This window comes from Neovison vison, chromosome 12 (genome assembly GCF_020171115.1).
Source record: "Neovison vison isolate M4711 chromosome 12, ASM_NN_V1, whole genome shotgun sequence".
NCBI classification, from domain to species: domain Eukaryota; kingdom Metazoa; phylum Chordata; class Mammalia; order Carnivora; family Mustelidae; genus Neogale; species Neogale vison.
The window spans coordinates 119,540,042-119,561,198 of NC_058102.1; the positions used below are offsets into that span (position 1 = coordinate 119,540,042).

Sequence of the window (21,157 nt, forward strand, 5' to 3'; positions counted from 1 at the left end):
ATAGAAAATCTGATAAATGCTGAGAAGAATAAAGAAAAAGTCAGCCTTAATCCTACCACCTACAGAAATTACTTTTCAGGATTTTAAATATTTACACTTAGTTTTATCTTTTACACATATTTTTACAGTATCAAACTTCCATTTATATAATTCTGTACCTTTCTTTTTATAGCAGGGTTTCTCAACAATGGCGCTGAATTTTAGGCCCGGTTAATTCTTTATTGTGGGGTCATTGTAGGATGTTCAGCAGCATCCCTGACCTCTACCCACGAGGTGCAGTAGCATTTCCCTTCAAGTTGTGACACCCAAAAATGTCTCTGGATAGTGCCAGATATCCTTTGGGGGGCAGAATTGCCCCAGTTTGATAACCATAGTGTCATACTTGGTATTAAAACATAAGCACTTCTTTATGCTGTTACAAGCTTCTTTAAGCTTCTTTTTAGTGGCTGCATAATATTCACACACACACACATATAAAAAAACCTTGAGTCTAACATTGGAGTGTGACTGTGGCTGTCATTAGCACCCATAGCTTAGCAAAATTATTCTATGACTGGGTGGATATCTCCTGTAATTTACTGATAGGGGTATTTTTTAATTGTAAAAAAAAATAAAATTTACCATCTTAGCCGTTTTTTTTTTTTTTTTTAAAGATTTTATTTATTTATTTGGCAGAGAGAAAGAGAGAGATCATAAGTAGGCAGAGAGGCAGGATGAGAGAGGGGGGAAGCAGGCTCCCTGCTAAGCAGAGAGCCCTATTTGGGGTTTGATCTCAGGACCCTGCGATCATGATCTGGGCTGAAGGCAGAGGCTTTAACCCACTGAGCCACCCAGGCACCCCCATCTTAGCCATTTCTAAGCATACAGTTCAGTAGTGTTAAGTGTATTCACATTGTTATGCAACAAATCTTCATCCTGATAGGTGTTTTTACTAGTAGATTTGTGTAAGTAGTGATTTGTTTTTATTTTTGTTAAAAAAAACCCTTTCCTTTTAGGACACGGGGGTGGCTCAGTTGGTTAAGCCACTGCCTTTGGCTCAAGTCATGATTCCCAGGGTCCTGGGATCAAGCCCTACATCCGGCACCCTGCTCAGCGGAGAGCCTGCTTCTCCTTCTCCCTCTGCCTGCTGCTCTGCCTACTTGTGCTCTCTCTCTGTCAAAATAAGTAAATAAAATCTTTTAAAAAAACCCTGAAACTTTCCTTTTAGGGTTCACTTGTTTTGTTACAGAACATGAGAAGTAGTGTTTTTTTTTTCTTCTAAGTATTGCAAACATTAAATAATTGAGTTGTGAATTAAGTTCCAACTTAATTTATGTAATGCATTTTTAAAAACTGTTTTATGTAATATTATAGATACCACTGTTTGGAATAATGTCATCAGATTCTGCAGATCCCTTCTACTGGATGAGAGTTATTCTTGCATCTAACAGAGGTATGTACTTCTTTTTTTGTTGTTTGTTTGTTTGTTTGCCTCCATACTGGGCATTAGTACTGACATCAAGTAGATGTGAAAATGTGGAAACAACTATTTTGATGTCTACAGGGGTGTGGAGTGTATGGTAAAAGAAAACCGTTGCCTAGGAGAAGGGACCAACACATAAATACTTAAAAAAGTCTGTATAGGGTGCCTGGGTGGCTCAGTGGGTTAAGCCGCTGCCTTCGGCTCAGGTCATGATCCCAGGGTCCTGGGATCGAGTCCCACATCGGGCTCTCTGCTGAGCAGAGAGCCTGCTTTCCTCTCTCTCTCTCTCTCTGCCTGCCTCTCTGCCTACTTGTGATCTCTGTCAAATAAATAAATAAAATCTTTTAAAAAAAAAAAGTCTGTATATATTATAATAATGGAAATATGTACAGAGTATAGATGTACAACAGAGAATGGAGTGATAGCACTGTCAGGAGCTTTGGTCCTCCATCCTTTTATGGGTCATATTTTCTTTGAGACGCTAATTAATTTTTTTTGGTACAGTATTACTTTATTTTTTTTAAAGATTTTATTTATTTATTTGAGAGAGAGAGACAGTGAGAGAGAGCATGAGCGAGGAGAAGGTCAGAGAGCGAAGCAGACTCCCCATGGAGCTGGAAGCCTGATGTGGGACTCGATCCTGGGACTCCAGGATCACGCCCTGAGCCGGAGGCAGTCGTTTAACCAACTGCGCCACCCAGGCGTCCCAGTATTACTTTATTTAATTTAAATTCAATTAGCAAAGGTATAGTACATCATTAGTTTTTGATAAAATGTTCAATGACTCATTAGTTGAATCTAACTCTATTAAATTTATGTATACTTTCCCAAGAAAAATTCATATATACTCAAACGCACAGATTTTGCATAAAACTTTTTGAGCTTCATGACCCTCTGAAGTCTGGTCCTTGTATTTCGCATGGGCCAGAAAGACCCTGATCTGCAGTGTCAGAGGAGACAATACTGGTAGCATTTGAATTAGAGTTCAGTATGTGAAGGAAGCGATGGGAGAGGGAAGGCTGATCTAAAAGCCCTTATATGGTGGGGTTATGGACATTGGGGAGGGTATGTGCTTTGGTGAGTGCTGTGAAGTATGTAAACCTGGCGATTCACAGACCTGTACCCCTGGGTATAAAAATATATGTTTATAAAAAAATAAAAAATTTTAAAAAAAGAAAAGAAATCATTTGTGTATGCATATTGGTAATGTTATTAAAATTCATTTTTTATATTTAACATTTGTATAGATGTTTACCAACTAAAAATTAACCTAATTAGAAATATGCTTTCCTTTGTGGTTGTTTGTGTTATCTCTATGTAGCTGGCATACTCATATACTATTGAATATATTATGTGTATTACTTTTCCATCTTAACTTATTTTAAAATTTAAGCTCTTCTAATTATAGATACAATTTAAGCCAATTAAAATTTCTCTATGGGGGTGTAATGATCCCCAACTATATAAGCAGATTTTCAAAACTGTTAACAAGTTTAATGATTGGCTGATGTAAGAAACAGAATTCCTGATGTTGAGGTGCAAAATAAAATAATTTTGACTCAAAAAAATAAATAAATAAAAGCCCTTGTATGTAAAGCAGTGGCTAAAGAGATAGGTAGGTGCTGGATCATGAGGGCTTTGTTGGTAATTTTTTTAGATTAAAATAGAAATAATGGTTAATCATTAAAAAAAAATGCACCAAAATTTGTATGCAGTTTTATATAAAGCTGAAAATGAAAGTCTTGCATCTCAGGGGTAACTCCTGGGAAGATAATAGATTGGTGAATACATATGCAGACTTTTTCTCTGCATATATATTCACATATACAAATTTATATTTACTTGACCCTTGAACAATACAGGTTTGAACTGTGTGGGTCCACTTATATATGGATTTAAAAAAAATAAATACAGTGCAGTGCTATAAATGTATTTTCTCTTCCTTAGGACATTTTTCATAACATTTGCTTTTCTAGCTTGCTTACTTACAAGTATATAACACTCACATAACATAAAAAATATGTGTTAGTCGACTGTGAGGTTATTGGTCAGGCTTCTGGTCAACAGTAAGCTATTAATAGTTAAGTTTTTAGTTTGGGGGAGTCAAAAGTTATACGTGGATTTTTGACTGTATGGGGGGATCAGTGGCTCTAACCTCTCTGTAGTTCAAGGGTCAACTCTGCTGGTTTTTATATACTAAAAAATAAGATAAATTATGTAACTCTTCTACTTAGTGTGTTTACTCAATTTCTTGGATGAGTTATTTCAGTTAAGGGCCATATGCTCTTCCATTATATGGCTCTGCCATGAATTATTTAATCATTCAGGTCTTTTTTGTGCTAGGTGCTGAGGTTAGAGCAAAGATTAAGACAGTGTCTCCATCATCATGGAGTTTATATTATACTTTTTGGGGAGGTATCCTCTACATGAAGTACCTTTTGGGTGAGGGGAGGGACATTTGTGCAGAGATCTACAGGATGCGAGAGGAAGGCCATGTGAAGATCTGGGGGAGGAACACTGTAGGGAATATGTAGTGTGTGCCCAGGCCCCGAGATGGGAGTGTGCTTAATGTGTTCAGGGAAGGATGTGGGGTCAGTGTGGCTAGAAGAAAATAAGGAAAGGAGTAATGAGGGAGAACATGCAGATGAGTCCAAGAGCCAGATCATGAAGGGCTTAGAGACAAAGTAGGGAGGGTACTTCAAGTGTGATTCCAGGCCGTTAGTGTCTTCTTCTGTCACACATTTAAGTTTTTACCCCAATTTTGTATCATTTTAACCAGTGCTACCATGAATGCATAACTGTAATGCTACCTCCTATCATTTTTTAATAAAATTAATTTCTAGAAGTTTTACTGTGCAAGATATAAAAACCTAAATTTTTGATAAATAATGCTAAATTATCTTCCAAAAAATTTGTACTATTTTATACACTTAGCAATTGTATATGAGAATGACATTTTTCTTCCATCAGTGGATATTATTAGTCCTTTAGTCTTTGGAAGTTGGACAGGTAAAAATTGGTAATTTGTATTTGTATGTTAGTCAGCTTGAGCATCATCTTATATTTTTATTGAATATTTGATTTTTTTCTGAGTGGACTTGTTATAAGTAATAGAAAATTACTGACCAGTTTAAACACAAAAATGGAATTTATTAGAAAGATACTGATCATTTTTTGGAATCCGTAGAGGGAGTAGAACAACTAAGCCTGGGCTGGGAGAGAAAACCAGGGGAGCTTTAGATCAGCAGCAGGGACCAGGAACCTTTTCTTTGGGATTTAGCTCCCCAAATTCCTGGGTTCTTTGCTTCTTAGCTCAAAATTCCAAACTGTACGATTTACACTGGGCTCAGTGAGCTTTGGTTAGAGTTTTAGAGTTATGTAGTTTAGATTTGGGTGTGGGGGTCCCCTCCTGTACTGTTAGTATTTCCTGAGAAAGAATGTTATTGGGCACAGCCAAATTGTGTTCTCTTTTTCCTTTTTAAAATTTTGTTTACTATTGGTTTCTTCATTTTTAATTGATTTGTAAGAACTCTTTGCATATTAAAGATATGAACTCTGTCATTTGTGCTCAGATATTTTTCTTTTAACTTTTATGCTGCTTTTTTTTTTTAAACTTTTATGCAGTGTTTTACCACATGGAATTTTTTTTTTTTTTTAAGATTTTTATTTATTTATTTGACAGAGAGAGATCACAAGTAGGCAGAGAGGCAGGCAGAGAGAGAGGAAGGGAAGCAGGCTCCCCGCTGAGCAGAGAGCCCGATGCGGGACTCGATCCCAGGACCCTGAGATCATGACCTGAGCCGAAGGTAGCGGCTTAACCCACTGAGCCACCCAGGCGCCCCTACCACATGGAATTTTTGTAGTTGTATCTAGAGATACAGCCATAGCATGTGTCTTTTCCATTGTGGGTTCTCAATTTTTTTGTCATGCTTAGAAAGGCTTTTTCTCTTCCAAGATGATAAGCATACTCACTTGTAGTATTTTTGTTGTTTTTCTCATATGGTTAAAGTTTCTATACATCGGGCCTTTATTTTGATATAAGTCATAAGGTAAGAAATAGAGGTGTGATTTTTTATAAATGGCCAGGCATTTGGTAAGGTCAGTTTATCCTTTCCCTACTGATTTGGGGTGCCATATTTCCTATATGAAATTGTCATTAAAATTTGACTATGTTTATTCTCAGACTAGATCCATTTGAAAGTTATAAATTTTTGTGACTTTATTTAATAAAAATGTTTACCTTCCTATTTCTGTATCTACTGGTTTTAACAATAAGAAATGTTACCTTTTACTATTGAAGTATTTGACAAGACATGAAGAATCCTAGAATGGAATCTTTTCTTATATTAAGGGCACCTTTTCAACATTTATAAAAGCCAGGATTTAAGGTTGTGGTATGATAGAAAGACCAGTGGAAATGTATTCTTGATGCTATAGAATTAATCATTTTACATGTTAATTTATACAGTTGGCATATTTGGTTTTCTTATTTTTCACTATAAGTACAGTATATGTTTTCTGTAAAGAAAAACTTAAAAAATCAAGAGAGGGAAAAAGAAGAAAATAATCTCACTGGGTAAAAATAACCACATCTTGACAACCAGACTAAAATATAGAAAACCATTTTTCCACTCAAGTATTAACTGGAATCAAACTGTAATACTAGTTTCCAAATTTTTTATTTTGCTATCCACTATGGCATGAACATTTTTCATGCCACTAAATGTTCTACAACAGGAATTTAGATGACTCTCCATGTGTTTTTAGAATTTGAATTAGAAGAGTCACAGATAGTCTTAAATGTCATTTTTTATTAACTTGGTATTTTTTTTCCAATTTATTTATTTTCAGAAAAACATTATTCATTATTTTTTCACCACACCCAGTGCTCCATGCAAGCCGTGCCCTCTATAATACCCACCACCTGGTACCCCAACCTCCCACCCCCCTAACTTGGTATTTAATTCTCAGGCTTGGTATGTATTTCTTGTTTTGCATTAAAATAAAATGTTCAGTGTAGGTTTTAAAAATAATGATTTGGACAGATATTTTGGAAGATATCTTTCAAAGGATTTCTTTAACATTTTAAGTTTAGAATTTACAGAAATTTACCTATTTTGGAAATAGTAATTTTGATTCAATGAGTTCTTGCAAGGTTGTGTTAATAAATGAAGTAAATGAATGTGTTAACAAATTAATGCTTAAAGAATGAAAGTCTGCCTGTTAACATTTGAGCATGTGTTTTAATAGACATAATTAAGGATTGTAACACTTGTAATCCTCATTGGGTATAGGAAAGATTTACTTTTTTTTCCTTCTCCTTTACAGGAACTTTAATGGAATTGGGTATCTCCCCAATTGTAACATCTGGTTTGATTATGCAGTTGTTAGCTGGAGCCAAAATCATTGAAGTTGGAGATACACCCAAAGATAGAGCTCTATTCAATGGAGCCCAGAAACGTGAGCTATTAATACAATTAAAGAGTCTTTTCCAAATTTAAGAATTTTGCGGTAAAGATGCTTTCCTAGTCTTTTTTGTCTTTGGTTGTAAGCATGTACTCCTTTTCCCCCAATTTTTGTCAGTATTTGGTATGATCATTACCATTGGGCAAGCCATTGTGTATGTCATGACGGGCATGTATGGGGATCCTGCTGAAATGGGTGCTGGCATCTGTCTCCTTATCATTATTCAGGTAAGAAATCCAATTTTTCATCTGCAAATAACAAAACAGTTTGACCCCTTTTTTTCCTTTCTAACAGTTCTTTAAGTGGTTGCTACATTAATTTTCCTCCTCTGAATTATTTAATTATAAGATTTTGATTATTGAAGTGACATATAAATTGTGTTGATATAAAAAATTAAAATTTATCTTAATAGCCTCATAGCTGCATAGTATAAGGAATTATGGATCAACTATATTTTACCAGTTTTTAGATGCACATTTTTTACTTTTTGATGTCTTTGAAATCAGGATTTTTTTTTAAAGATTTTTATTTATTTGAGAGTGAGAGAGAGAAGGAGCAGGGGGAGGGGCAGAAGGAGAGGGAGAAGCAGAAGCAGATTCCCTGTTGAGCAGGGAGCTGAGGCAGGGCTCGAGTCCAGGACTCCCACAACATGACCTGAGCTGAAGTCAAACACTTAAGCAACTGATCCACCCAGGCGCCCCCAGGGTGTTTTTTCTTACAGCTGATGGTACCCCACATTTGCTGTCTGCCAGGCAGCGGTTGTGATAGTAGTCATTGTGCACATATGTGTATCAGCTGGTTGGAGCTAGTCACATGTTCATTGCATTGATTGGTTGTGTGCATTGTTGGTATAACATGTTTTTGAGATTAGTTGCTGTTTAAAATGTCTGCAAGAGTGTCTGGTTTGTTATGGAACAGTCACTGTGTGTAGTAAAACACAGAACATGTTAGATGATAAAATCTGTGTTTAGGTTTAAAATAGCTTTTCTTATAAGTAGAAAATAAAAATTCTTTGTGATAAGTTATTGTGTCATCGTTTAATTGATGATATATTTTTTGTTTCTTAGTGGTGTATAAAATGATGGCATCACAAATAATATCTTACAGCCAGTAAAATACGTGAACTTGGTGAACCTGTATACGTATATTCTGTGGATTTTTAAAGTAGATCCTTTGGAATTGAACTTTTTTTTTTTTTAATTGAACTTTTATTTATTTATTTATTTTTTAAGATTTTATTTATTTTTTTGACAGAGAGAGAGAGGGATCACAAGCAGGCAGAGAGGCAGGCAGAGAGAGAGAGAAGGGGAAGCAGGCTCCCTGCTGAGCAGAGAGCCTGATGCGGGGCTCAATCTCAGGACCCTGAGATCATGACCTGAGTTGAAGGCAGAGGCTTAACCCACTGAGCCACCCAGGCGCCCCTGGAATTGAACTTTTAAAGACCAATATAAAATTATCCCTGTAATAAGTGTCTCAGAGTTGTCAAAGTTAGAAGATACTTCTCTAATGTACAGTCCTTAGAAGTCATTTTGAGAGGCTATCCACTAAGGGATTGTACTTAAGTTACATAGTAATTATTTATGGGATTTTGAAAAGAAGTTTAATAAATACAACATCTAGAGTCCTGGTTATTTTAGAAATGCCTCTTCTTGCTCAGTCTATGGAATTAGGATTCACTTAGGAACATTTTTTTTTTAATGGTCAGAGCATTAATTTCAGAAAAATATTATTAAATGAAACTAAAATACCAACTTATTAATAGATACATTGAGAAATAGGACCATTTCTCAATTGGCATGGTTGACCATTTTTTAATGAGAAACCATTATAAGAAGCACAATAAGATCTTGTTGTGCATATGATTAGAGCAAAGAGAATTAGGTTGTTCAAGTAGTTATCGGTGTCATTACAACAGAGAGGGCTCTTCTAACTGGATGGAAATATTTTGTCTTTTGACCAGGTAAGGAATTTTTAATGTGTTAGCAGTCTTTGGTAGGTTTCTGAGCTCTAGCGTGTTCCCATAATGTCCTTACTTCTCCATTTTAAAAAAAACTGATCGGCAAATTTATAACCTTTGAGAATTAGAGGAAGCAGTGTTGCAGTGGCTTGGGAGAGAGGAGCCTCTGAAAACTGATTTATGTGTTTCGGTGCTTAGGATCTCTCTGTGTGCTTTTGCCATTGTTGAGGATACTGATGCGTCAGTTGTTGTCCTACTTTGTTTCCTTACAGCCTTTGCTTTATACAACTTGTAGTTCAGAATAGCTCCAATTTTTATCTTTATTTTTTAAAGATTTTATTTATTTGAGTGAGAGGGAGGGAGGGAGAGAGAACGTGAGCACAAGCAGGGGGAGGGGCAGAAGGAGGGAGGAGCGGACCCCGGCCAAGCAGGGATCATGACGCCAGGACTGTGAGATCATGAAACCAGGACCCTGGGATCATGACTCGAGCCAGAGGCAGACACTTAACCAACTGAGCCACCCAGGCACCCCCAGAATAACCCCAAGTGTTAAAAGACACTTGGAATTGGCACCTAACTCTTAGAACATTATGCTCCAGTACAATTTTTCTAGTATTTTAGTAAGGATAATTTTGGATTCTTGAAGACCTTCATCTGACCAGTTCTGGGTTAAAGCATGGACTCCTGTGCAGTTGTTACAAATTTGAATTTGAGATAAAACAGAGTTAAGCTATTTTAATTTTTACCCCCCAGTATCAGAAGTCAGGGAATAGTTATATTCCAGGAATGAAATAAATGGATATATACTTTTTTAAAAATAGAAATTCTGGCAAACAAATACTTGTGGTTAATTCTTTCAGTGTTAATGTATAGAGAAATGTGTTTGATGATAGGTAGGTAGTATGTCTTTAAAGGCATTGCTAACGTTGAAAATGTATGGATATGCTAAAGAGAGATGATTGGATCAGTGTGTTTCATCCAGAAACATAGGTTGTGAAAACTGTTTGCATGTTGTTAGGTAAGGTATTTCTTGCCTTAATTATTCTTGTTTCCTTCATGTGGTCATGTCTTTCAACTAGTGAGATTTGAAATCTAAATAGTGGATCTTGATTAAAATAACAGAATAGAAAATACCAGTGTGCATGGCACACAGGAAAGGTGAGTATCATGTTGTACAATTGTGTGCGTGTGTGTGCATGCACAAGCAGAATTAAAATGTAAAGAGTTATTTTTATGCCTGATTTAGAGATTTCTACCTGTGACACATTGCACAAGCATGTGCCCGTAGCATTGAGTCTCTGTCAGTATTGTAGTCAATGAGATGCTCTAGCTTCTTGGTTTCTCAGCATCTCCCACCTCAGAGGTATAGTTCACATGCTTTTTACGGTCTTTTATCTCATTCTTTAGATTATAGAAATGATTTCTCATTTAGACTTCTCTGTAACTCCTTTCTCTGGTTAGAAAAATATGAGTTTGATTTTCACAGGACATACATAAATCACTCTGTAGTCTGATGGTTATTGGTCTGAACAGGCGGTTTGGAGAATTACAGGTATTTCAGAGTGACTTTATGACTCTGGAAGGTCGTTTAACCAGAAGCCCATGATCATACTTTCTGGTGGGCTGGTAGTTTGAGGACAGCGGTTAGTCCCTGCACAAGGTTGGTTCTCTAATTGGGAGTATTTAATTACTTTTTACATAATTGTGGTCAAATTAAAATCTCAGTACTAAATCCTTACTTCTCTTTTGTCTTGTCAAAGTGTTAAGCTTGGTTTTCAAACAGTAAAGGATTCATGAGCATTCTTAGAAGTTTGAAGAATTGCACCCTTTTCCCAATCCTTTGAAAGTCAAACTAAAAGACTGTAATAGACAGTTTAGGCTCTGTACAACCACTGAAATGACAGTTAAGGGAAATAAAAAAACTGCTGAAGGTAAGCATGCTTAAAATGGTGTTCTGTAGTTTGCTCCTTTTGTAACGGGGGATGTCAGGTAAACTGAGTAAGAGGGTGGGAGGCTGCAGAGCTGGGCAGAAGGCAAGTGGCATTTCCTCACTTACGTAGGATGGGGTTTCTAAAATGGGGACAGGTGTGAGGTTGGAGGCCTAGAAACATCTTTTCTTTCCCTCTTGATCAGGTTACTGCAGTGCAGGGAAGACATGACTGTAGAGGTCACTTGCAAGGCTATGGATTATTTTTAATTGGTGTATGCTTTTACAGGAATGTCTTCTCCAAGGAGAAAATTAAGAATTTTCAATTTCACATAAACTAAAGTTATTATGCTTTTATTTATTTTTTTTTAAAGATTTTATTTATTTATTTGACAGAGAGAGATTACAAGTAGGCAGAGAGGCAGGCAGAGAGACATAGGAGGAAGCAGGCTCCCTGCTGAGCAGAGAGCCCGATGCGGGACTCGATCCCAGGACCCTGAGATCATGACCTGAGCCGAAGGCAGCGGCTTAACCCACTGAGCCACCCAGGCGCCCCTATGCTTTTATTTTTTAAAAAAAGGATGAGCTTAAGAACCTCGCAAATCCTTGTCTTTAAATTTACATTCAGTCTTTGTCATTGTATGTATGGAGTGCATTTTTGACATTGTTATAATCTCTATACATATTAATTTGTGCTCTTTTTGAGTTATTCTCTCTATATATTATAGGTGAGCCTTAACACAGTGGTTGGGGTGCTGACCCCGCTCATGCAGTTGTAAACCACATATAACTTTAGACTCCCTCAAAACGTAACTATTAACAGCTCCCTATTTACCTGTAGCCTTCTCGATAGCATAGGTGATTGATTAACACACATTTTATGTGTTATATACCATATTTATACTATGTAGTAAGCTAGAGAAAAGATGTTATTAAGAAAATCAGAAGGAAGAGAAAATACATTTATAGCACTGCAGTGTATTTATTTAAAAAAACCAAGCCTGTGTATTTGTGGACTTGTGTAGTTCAGAACTGTGTCGTTCAATGGTAACTGTATATGTAATATAATTACTCAAGTATTATGCATAATACCTTAAAAATGTATCAGCATGGTTTACACACTTTTCCTTTAGTGGCAGTATGCAATTGTGTCTTGTTATTATACCATATTTCATTTGGTCTTTCACTTCCTTGGAACTACTTGGAATGTTTTCAGTGTTTTGCTGTCCTAAATTGAACAAGTTTGAACATTTTTGCTTTAGAGTGCTTTTAATAGGCCTTACTTAAACATTGTACAAAACACTATTCAGATGGTTTATAAAAAATACTTTAAAGATTGAAATGTCTGCTTTATAATGTAACGATGTTTCCACCCATCTGATTTGCAGAAATGACTTCTGACAAAAGTGGGGTTTAAAAAGATGCAGAGAGTTGTAACAGTGATATTGCAACAATTGGGTTTTACTATTAAAAATGCCCGTACTTTGAAAATAGTCAATGGTGTTCACCTTCCCCTTTCTTGAGTTTATTCTTGCTTCAGCTTACTTGCATTTCTTTCCCCACAGTTGTTTGTTGCTGGTTTGATTGTGCTGCTGTTAGATGAGCTGCTACAGAAGGGTTACGGCTTGGGGTCTGGTATTTCCCTCTTTATTGCCACCAACATCTGTGAAACCATTGTCTGGAAGGCCTTTAGTCCCACTACTATTAACACTGGCAGAGGTACATTGCACAGTGACTGCAACTGCACGAGTTTTGCTGGATGTGTGCTGGAAAGTAACCCATCACGGAGCAGGACGTGCCTGTAAACATCCTGGTTTGCTGTCCCAGGGGACATCTGGTGCTAATTGCTCAAGAGTTAAACAGCAGAGTTTGTGGAGTATGAAATAGTACTTCAGAAAGAATCATATCTAAATATTAGCCTCTGCTCATTGAAAATTTCAGTGATTGCAAACAAGCTTTTTAAAATGTTACTTAAGCCATTGCCGCAGAAGTCATTGATTTGACCGATTGCCACATTTCCAGGGGGAGGAAAAGGTAGTGGATTAAGATTTTTCAAATGAAAACACTATTATCTATTGTATCATCAGGGAGCACTAATACTTTTGCTGCCACTCTCCTTGGCTTTCAGTAGCAACTAAATTTTGAAATCCTTCATTCTGTCTTTCCCCTTCCCCATCTCCATTTGTCTCCGATGCCATCCAAGCTTCATAACAGTTAACGTCTAAACTGATCCCAGCCTTAAGAGCAATGATGGCTTTATTCGTATTCTTGGTAAAATAAACTTAAAAGCCAGCTCGATAGAGTGACATAGATCTTTTGATTCTGACATCTTTATTCTGCTTTGCTGCCGCTTTCTCCCCTCCCTTTCTCTTCCCTAAAGTAAAGGAGAGGCAAATCATTATGACCTAAATATTTGCTTAGGCTTATTCTCCTTTAGCTGTTTTCGTCAAGAATAGTCTCTTGAGAAAACTTGAGATTTGTGCTAAAAAAGATACATTTGCCTTCATGATGTAGAGATTTTTAGAAGCCCCACACATGGCTGATTTATAGAGTAAACATTGATGAATGATTTTGATTCCTATTTTGGCCATGTACTGGAGTTTCAAGGTTATTTGTTTGATCTTAGGGAGAGCGCTGGAGAAAGAGTCTACAGTGAATTTGTCTCTTGATTTATCAGGTACCGAGTTTGAGGGTGCGGTCATCGCCCTCTTTCATTTACTGGCCACCAGGACAGACAAGGTCCGAGCTTTAAGGGAAGCTTTCTATCGTCAGAACTTACCCAATCTCATGAACCTCATCGCTACGGTCTTTGTGTTTGCCGTTGTTATATATTTTCAGGTACGTATACTTTCTTCACTGGAGTCAGGGGGATGTGGATTTTTATTTTGCTTTTAAAGAAAAGAATGCTATTTGAAATGTCAGTATCTGACAAGTCAGTGTTGCAGAGTCTAGTCAAGCAAATAATTCTGGTCTTTCAACTGAGGTGCAAAATAGCGGTGGTGATGGCATAGAACAGGAGTTACATTTTAGCGCGCGCGTGTGTGTGTGTGTGTGTGTGTGTGTGTGTAGCAGGGAAAATGATAGTGTTGCTTCTCACCTTCCCCACTGTATTGTTCTGCCTGTCATCTGTGTTCTTTAGTTGAGATGTGCAGTAACTCTTACTTCCTCTTCGGTTTCATTTTTTAGGGATTTCGTGTTGACTTGCCCATCAAGTCAGCCCGGTATCGAGGACAGTACAGTAGCTATCCCATCAAGCTCTTCTACACCTCGAACATCCCCATTATTCTCCAGTCGGCCTTAGTGTCAAACCTGTATGTTATTTCCCAGATGCTGTCTGTTCGATTTAGTGGCAACTTTTTAGTAAATTTACTAGGACAGTGGGCTGTGAGTATTTTGTTATTTATTCTAAGCATTCATATTTATTGTAATTTGCATTTCATGGTTATATTTTGTAACTGAAAGAGATGAGCCATAATTGAAGCAGTTGCTATAACATTTTCAGATTCACTTACTTGTTGCAGAGTTTATCATTTCTTTGGAAAGATGTTTTACCCCATTTTTCATGGCCTGAGTGGCAATAAACTAGTTGTGATTAACTGGGCTAGAGAGAGGCATGTGATTACTAGACCGGAGAGAGCACAGAGTTACTAGAAATAGAATCCAGGACTTTCTGACTTCCCTTTATAGATCCTGTCATCATAGCTTCTTCCAAAGCAGTCCAGCCCTGTTGTTACTGAAGTGTGAGTTATTGTCGGATTGAATTTTAATTGGTTTAAATTCTTCATATGACAAAGGAGCATTTTTTTCCTCTTTTAAAACTATAAAATTAAAAGAGACCATGGCCTTTTATTCTTCTTCAGAACACGTAGTTGTACAACTTGTATTTTACCAACTGTTATTTTTTATAGTCACTGTTTCTGAAATGAGCTTATTCTATGCCTTTATCTTCATATGCTCCCTGTTAACATTGTAAGTTACAGTGACAGATCTTTCTACTTCTACAATAAAGGTCATTTTTTTTTCTTTTTTTAAGGTTAACAAGGTAAGACAGTAACTCTTGAGTGTTAGTTGAAGGAAGTAAGATTTCGTTTATCCACAGTACTCTTTCTTCACTCATGTAATGGAAATGTGATTACCTGTAATGAGGGAGGATGTGGTCCTTCCCTTTGTGAGCTAATAATCCATCAGAAATTATGACTGTAATAATTTAATAGCAGTAAATGTATTGAGTGGTTTGTGTATAGATTGTGTTGTGATCTTAACTAAGTTCCTTTTTAATGAGAGAATTACTGAGAAATTGAATTGTGTCTATAAACAGTGCTTTTGATTGGGGATTAGTGATTTTAGGGGCACAGTAAAGAAATCATCTTGAAATGTATATTCAGGAACCAGACATTTTAATCATTGCAGGCAGAAATTGCTTTCCCACCCCTTATGCCTGAAAACTTAACACTGTTCCCGGTTCTGTTCATATAAAAATTCTTAAATGTTGGTCTGGATAAAAATCCTATTTTAAATATTAAAGGACTATTTCTTTATACATTTCTTATAAAATGTATAAAGTTTAGGCAGTTATTAGTCATCTGTCAATATTATTGATCATTTGATTGTATTCTTCATAGAATACTTTGAAGTGAAAGGGTATGTTGCATACTCTTGTATAGTGCAGAAAGTTTCAGATTCTACATGTAATCAGAGATGGAATGTAAATGTCATCATATTCCTGTCTTTAGGAAAAGAAGGAAGGTTTTTTTGTAAATGTATTATAATGTTAGTTTTTAAAAGATCATTCTTCTATTAATAATATATTCACAATGTCATTTATTTATTTATTATTTGACAGACAGAGATCACAAGTAGGCAGAGAGACGGGTTGGGGGGAGGGAGGGAAGCAGGCAGAGCCCGATGTGGGGCTCGATCCCAGGATACTGGGATTGTGGCCTGAGCCAAAGGCAGAAGCTTTAACCGTCTGAGCCACCCAGGTGCCCCCACAATGTCTTTTATATAGTAGATACTCACCATATAATTTTGAAGGAGTGAAGATATTAGACACAAAAGTAAATCTTTAAGTTATATAGAATTGTTAACTCTAGGGGCTTTGAGTTGAAAGCATTGCCGTAATTTTTGAGGAGTTTGAAAAGTCATAAAAATGTATCTTGACCAGTTGGGTTCACCATCTTTCCTTTTTATTCTTGTTCTATAGGATGTCAGTGGGGGAGGACCTGCTCGTTCTTACCCAGTAGGAGGGCTTTGTTACTATCTTTCTCCTCCTGAGTCCATGGGCGCCATATTTGAGGATCCTGTCCATGTGGTTGTTTATATCATCTTCATGTTGGGATCATGTGCATTCTTTTCTAAGACATGGATAGAGGTGTCTGGTTCCTCAGCCAAAGATGTAAGTATTTGTTATATTTGAAAATAAACGTTTTTAATTTCAAAGTGGTAATTGAAACATTCTTAATTACTTTTATAATTTAAGCTTTTAAGTCATACATTCTTTTTTTTTAATTTTTTTTTATCAAGGTTTTTTTTTTTTTTTAGATTATTTATTTATTTATTTGACAGAGAGAAATCACAAGTAGATGGAGAGGCAGGCAGAGAGAGAGGGAAGCAGGCTCCCTGCTGAGCAGAGAGCCCGATGCGGGACTCGATCCCAGGACCCTGAGATCATGACCTGAGCTGAAGGCAGCGGCTTAACCCACTGAGCCACCCAGGCGCCCTAAGTCATACATTCTTAACCCTTCCCAGCAAATTCTTACTCCTTAGTATTTAATTTCTGTTTTAGGGGGATGATAAATAAAAGACTGACAAACACTGGTTTAATGTGTGGGTGATAGGTGGTGTGCACCACTGAGCCTCAGATGTAATGGGAATGGTATGACAGTGCCTACTTAAGGGTCTTTATTTGATTTATTAGTGTGTGGAAAGCACTTTACACCTAGTATTTACAGTTCGATTTTCAAAGTTGTTCTTCTCTTGGCAGGTAGCTAAGCAGCTTAAAGAACAGCAAATGGTAATGAGGGGCCACAGAGATACCTCTATGGTTCATGAGCTTAATAGGTAAGGTCATGAAACTTAATCCTTGATGTGTGTATGTGTGTACATACACATGTTATTTGGTTTTTCAATCTTTAATTTATTGTCAGGTGTTACCCTGTTTGCATATGAATCATTTTTCTTCTATTTCACACAGAAGAACCAAAGTTTAACATAATACTGAATTGTTCTCTAAAATTGTTCCCCATCAAAATTGACATCTAAATTATTTTTTTAAAATTGTGTTCCCTTCACTGCTCAGCCCAGTATTAAAATGTTCTTGATGGGAGGTCCTCATTGTCTGGCTGCACATAAAATCCCTTGGAAGCTTTTAAAAAGTCCTGATATTCCACCTCTAGGAATTGAGATTTATTTGGTCTAGGGTAGATCCTGTGCATTAGTTTATTTTTTGATACCAGCTTTATTGAGTTATAATTCACATACAAATGTATTTATTCATTTGAAGTATATGGTTTAGTATATGGTTTCTGTTTTTAGTATATTCAAAGTGTATAATCATTACAATGTAATATATTTTTATTTATTTATTTATCTTGAAGATTTTATTTATTTATTTGTCAGAAAGAGTGAGCACAGGCAGACAGAGTGGCAGGCAGAGGCAGAGGGAGAAGCAGCTCCCTGTTGAGCAAGGAGCCTGGTGTGGGACTCGATCCCAGAATGCTGGGATCATGACTTGAGCCAAAGGCAGCTGCTTAACCAACTGTGAGCCACCTAGGCGTCCTCATTGCAATGTAATTTAAAAGACATTTTTGTCACTGGAGTGCCTGGCTGGCTCAGTCAGAGGAGTATGTAACTCTTGATCTCAGAGTTGTGAGTTTGAGCCCAACATAGGGTGTAGAGATTATGAAAAAACAAAAGACAAAAAACAAACCCAACCCCACAAACATAAAAAACAAACCAAAAACATTTTCATTACCTGGAAAGAAACCTTATACCTACTGGTTATTTCCCATTCCGAGCTCATTCCCCACCCCCGAGCCAACTTTTTCTTTTGATCTCTATGGATTTACCTATTCTGGACATTTCATATAAATGGACTTGCAGTCTTTAGTGAAGCGGTTTTTTCATGTAGTGTAAGGTTTTCAGAGTTCAGGCATTATTTGTGAGCAATATTCCATTATATGGATGTACTATACTGCATTTGTTCATCCATTCATCAGTTGATGCAGATTTTGGTTGTTTCCAGTTTTTGACTATTATGAATAAGGCTTTTAAGAACGTATTTGAACATGGTTTGTGTGGACATGTTTTCATTCCTGTAGGAATGGAAGTGTTGGGCCATCTGGCAACTCTGTGTTTAACATGTTGACCGGCAGGCTGTTTTCCAGCGTGGCCATACTGGTCTGCATGCCCACCTGGATGAGGCTTTCAGTTCACATCCTTGCAAGCACGACTTCTTGCTTTTCGATTATAGCCACCTAGTGGGTATGAAGTGGTAGCTTTTTGTGGTTTTGATTTGCATTTCCCTGATAAGTAATTACATTGAATATCTTTTCATGCGTATATCTTTTCATGCATTTAGTTAGCTATTTGTGTATCTTGTTTGGAGAAATATCTTTTCAGATCTTTTGCTCATTTTTAATTGTGTTGTCTTTTTGTTACCGAGTTGTAACATTCTCTTTTTTTTAAGATTTTATTTATTTATTTGACAGAGAGATCACAAGTAGGCAGAGAGGCAGGCAGAGAGAGAGAAGGAAGTAGGCTCCCCGCCGAGCAGAGAGCCTGATGCGGGGCTCAATCCCAGAACCCTGGGATCATGGCCTGAGCCGAAGGCAGAGGCTTTAACCCACTGAGCCACCCAGGAACCCCTAAAATAGTGAATATTTTAATACTTAAATCAACGTTGAGGATTCCAATCTTCTGCCATAAAAATCAAGTATTGCTCTTCTTGGCTATCGACTGGTTTCTGGAAATCCAGGTCACATCCTTCCCTGAGTCATAAAGTCTCCATCTGCATGTCAGCAGCACGTGGGACATGCACGTCATCCCCGCAGATGGCCCCCTGCCGGGGTAGCGTGACGATGACGCCCCAGCGCCCCCTGCCCTGCACTGACTGACTGAGCATTCTGTCTTGCAGGTACATCCCCACGGCGGCAGCGTTTGGTGGCCTGTGCATCGGCGCCCTGTCGGTGTTGGCTGACTTCCTCGGGGCCATTGGCTCCGGCACCGGCATCCTGCTTGCCGTCACTATTATTTATCAGTATTTTGAAATTTTTGTCAAGGAACAGGCTGAAGTCGGTGGGATGGGTGCTTTGTTTTTCTAAATGTTCCAGTATTTCTTCTTGTGTGTGTGAAAGGGAAAATAATTTTGACACATTGTTTTTGTCAAATAATGCTGGTTCCCCTTTTCTTCCCTCACGGTTTGTTTTCAAGCGCTCACCGGCCCGTCTGTGAGATGGGCGCCGAGCTCAGCCCGTGTGCAGCATTAGTACCAGCTGCCTTAAAACTGAAGTTTACATTATTCGTTCAAAAATGTACTTGTAGTGTTGCCTGTGATGCTGGAAACCAATGTACCCGCCTTGCCCTGTTCACTTGTGACGGTGAGATGGTGACGTGGATCAGTTTTGCACACAACATTCAGAACACTCACTCTTCCCCCCACTTGTTTAAAAATAAATGTAGTTCAAATTGCCACTTTCCAGTATTTTTGAGCTTATTTAATGAGTTCTGGAACATTTATATCTAATCTGTATTTTAGATATAATTAACTTTTTATACTTTTTTAACTCCTAGTATCCACGTTCCCACCCTCCCTCTCCGTCCCCTGCCCGATGCGTCCCCTCTCACAGCTGCCACTCAGCCCAGGTGGGCAACGCTGAGCTTCAGTTCCAGCTGTTCCTAGAAACAACTGCTTGTAATTACTCCTGGTTTTCATTCCTTTCTTCCCAGTGACAGCAGTTGGTGCTGTTTTACTGTATTGGCTATGCCTTCGAATTCCAACACATCACTTGAGAATATTCTTTCAAGATACGATGCCCCAATTCTTCTCTCTTTTTTTTTAATCCCTAAAGCAAAGATCTAATTCTCAAGCAATGTCTGTAGTTCAGTGGGGGTGAACAATGAGTAATTCATGCTAGGAATTTGTGTATGTTGTTGTACTTTACAGCAGCAACATGAGTGTAAACAGTAGAAAATAAACCTTTATTTAATAAAACTGTTTCAGTTGTGTTGGAAAAATAAAATCGGGTATTAAATGATTTCTAAGATTATTTGTATAGGTTCATCATAATCATACAAAACCCATCCTGAGAAGTCTGTGGCAAGAGGTCAAACGTCATTACGGTTTAGTGTTTAATCCTAAAACTATTGGGAAACAGGGACCAACTCAGAGGTGCTCAGTTATGCGACTAACTGGAAAGAATAGGAAAACAGGACGATCTCCGATGTCGTCCTAGCCTCTATCCGAAATAGCAGAGTTCTTTATAATTTTTTAAACGGTGTGGTCTTTCAGCCACAAAGAGATCACATTTCATTTTTGAAGGCTCCTTTTCAGAAGTAAGGGTTCCCATTGTTTACTTTTTTAGTAAGCGTGGAAGTACATCTTATTTAGGCCAGTTACAGTAACAAAAGTACAGTTACAGGGAGGCAGATGACACAAGGCTGCAGGCCAGGAACAGTGGTCATCTGGAGGACATCTCCTCAGGGCCTCAGACCCTGGTCACCATTGAAATGTGGATTCAGTGGTCATATGTGATTTTTCCCCCTTTTTTTCAAGAGAAGGTGGAAATAGGGCTTTTTTGGGGAAAACTTGAACTTCCAAATGCTGATAAATGACCAGTGCCAGCCATGAAAAACATCCAGACTGCTGGCTCTCAAGCTGACCTAACTTGCCAAGGACACCGTTGGACGCTTAAAGGTTAATATAAAGGGCATTAGGGGTATGTTCTAGGATTTAGCAGTCTCTTGTGATTTGCACTCTTAGGAAGAGAAAAAGGTAGAAAGGACAGATAGGGGTTACAAAGATCTCTCTTCCACCAACATTTAAGAGTAGGTGTCTCAGTTTTTGCAGGGAGTAGCTTCGGAAGAGCTGGTCTGTTTGGAGACTGGTCTGTGCGCCGAGTCTGTGTATTTCCCATATGCCTTCTGTTTCTTGATTTTTGAAGGAAGGCAGTTACCAGGGAGATTATAGAAGTTGGTCTTTGGGAGCTCAGGGAGAAGGAATAAGATCTCTAGAGAATCATGATGCCTAGCATTAAAAATAAGGATTTTATTTTTTTTTTAAAGGGTTGGGGCACAGAGGAAAACTACTATTAGAGCAAGTAGTTGGGGGCCTAATTTTTGCCATATT

The 21,157-nt window shown here is 37.6% G+C and overlaps 1 protein-coding gene across 2 annotated transcripts in view; it reads left to right on the plus strand.

Moving 5' to 3' along the window:
• Positions 1-20,023, plus strand: part of SEC61A2 (SEC61 translocon subunit alpha 2) — a 28,478-nt gene extending 8,455 nt beyond the window's left edge. The window contains exons 4-12 of one of the 2 annotated variants that reach the window (XM_044226442.1): positions 1,354-1,432; positions 6,791-6,922; positions 7,046-7,155; positions 12,378-12,531; positions 13,490-13,650; positions 13,999-14,196; positions 16,016-16,207; positions 16,796-16,872; positions 18,947-20,023. In XM_044226442.1, the coding sequence (XP_044082377.1) occupies positions 1,354-1,432; positions 6,791-6,922; positions 7,046-7,155; positions 12,378-12,531; positions 13,490-13,650; positions 13,999-14,196; positions 16,016-16,207; positions 16,796-16,872; positions 18,947-19,133 (1,290 nt within the window). In that variant the 3' untranslated portion in view covers positions 19,134-20,023. The remainder of the gene's footprint in view (positions 1-1,353; positions 1,433-6,790; positions 6,923-7,045; positions 7,156-12,377; positions 12,532-13,489; positions 13,651-13,998; positions 14,197-16,015; positions 16,208-16,795; positions 16,873-18,946) is intronic. The other variant, XM_044226443.1, reaches the window with a different exon arrangement.
• The last annotated feature ends 1,134 nt before the right edge of the window (positions 20,024-21,157 follow it).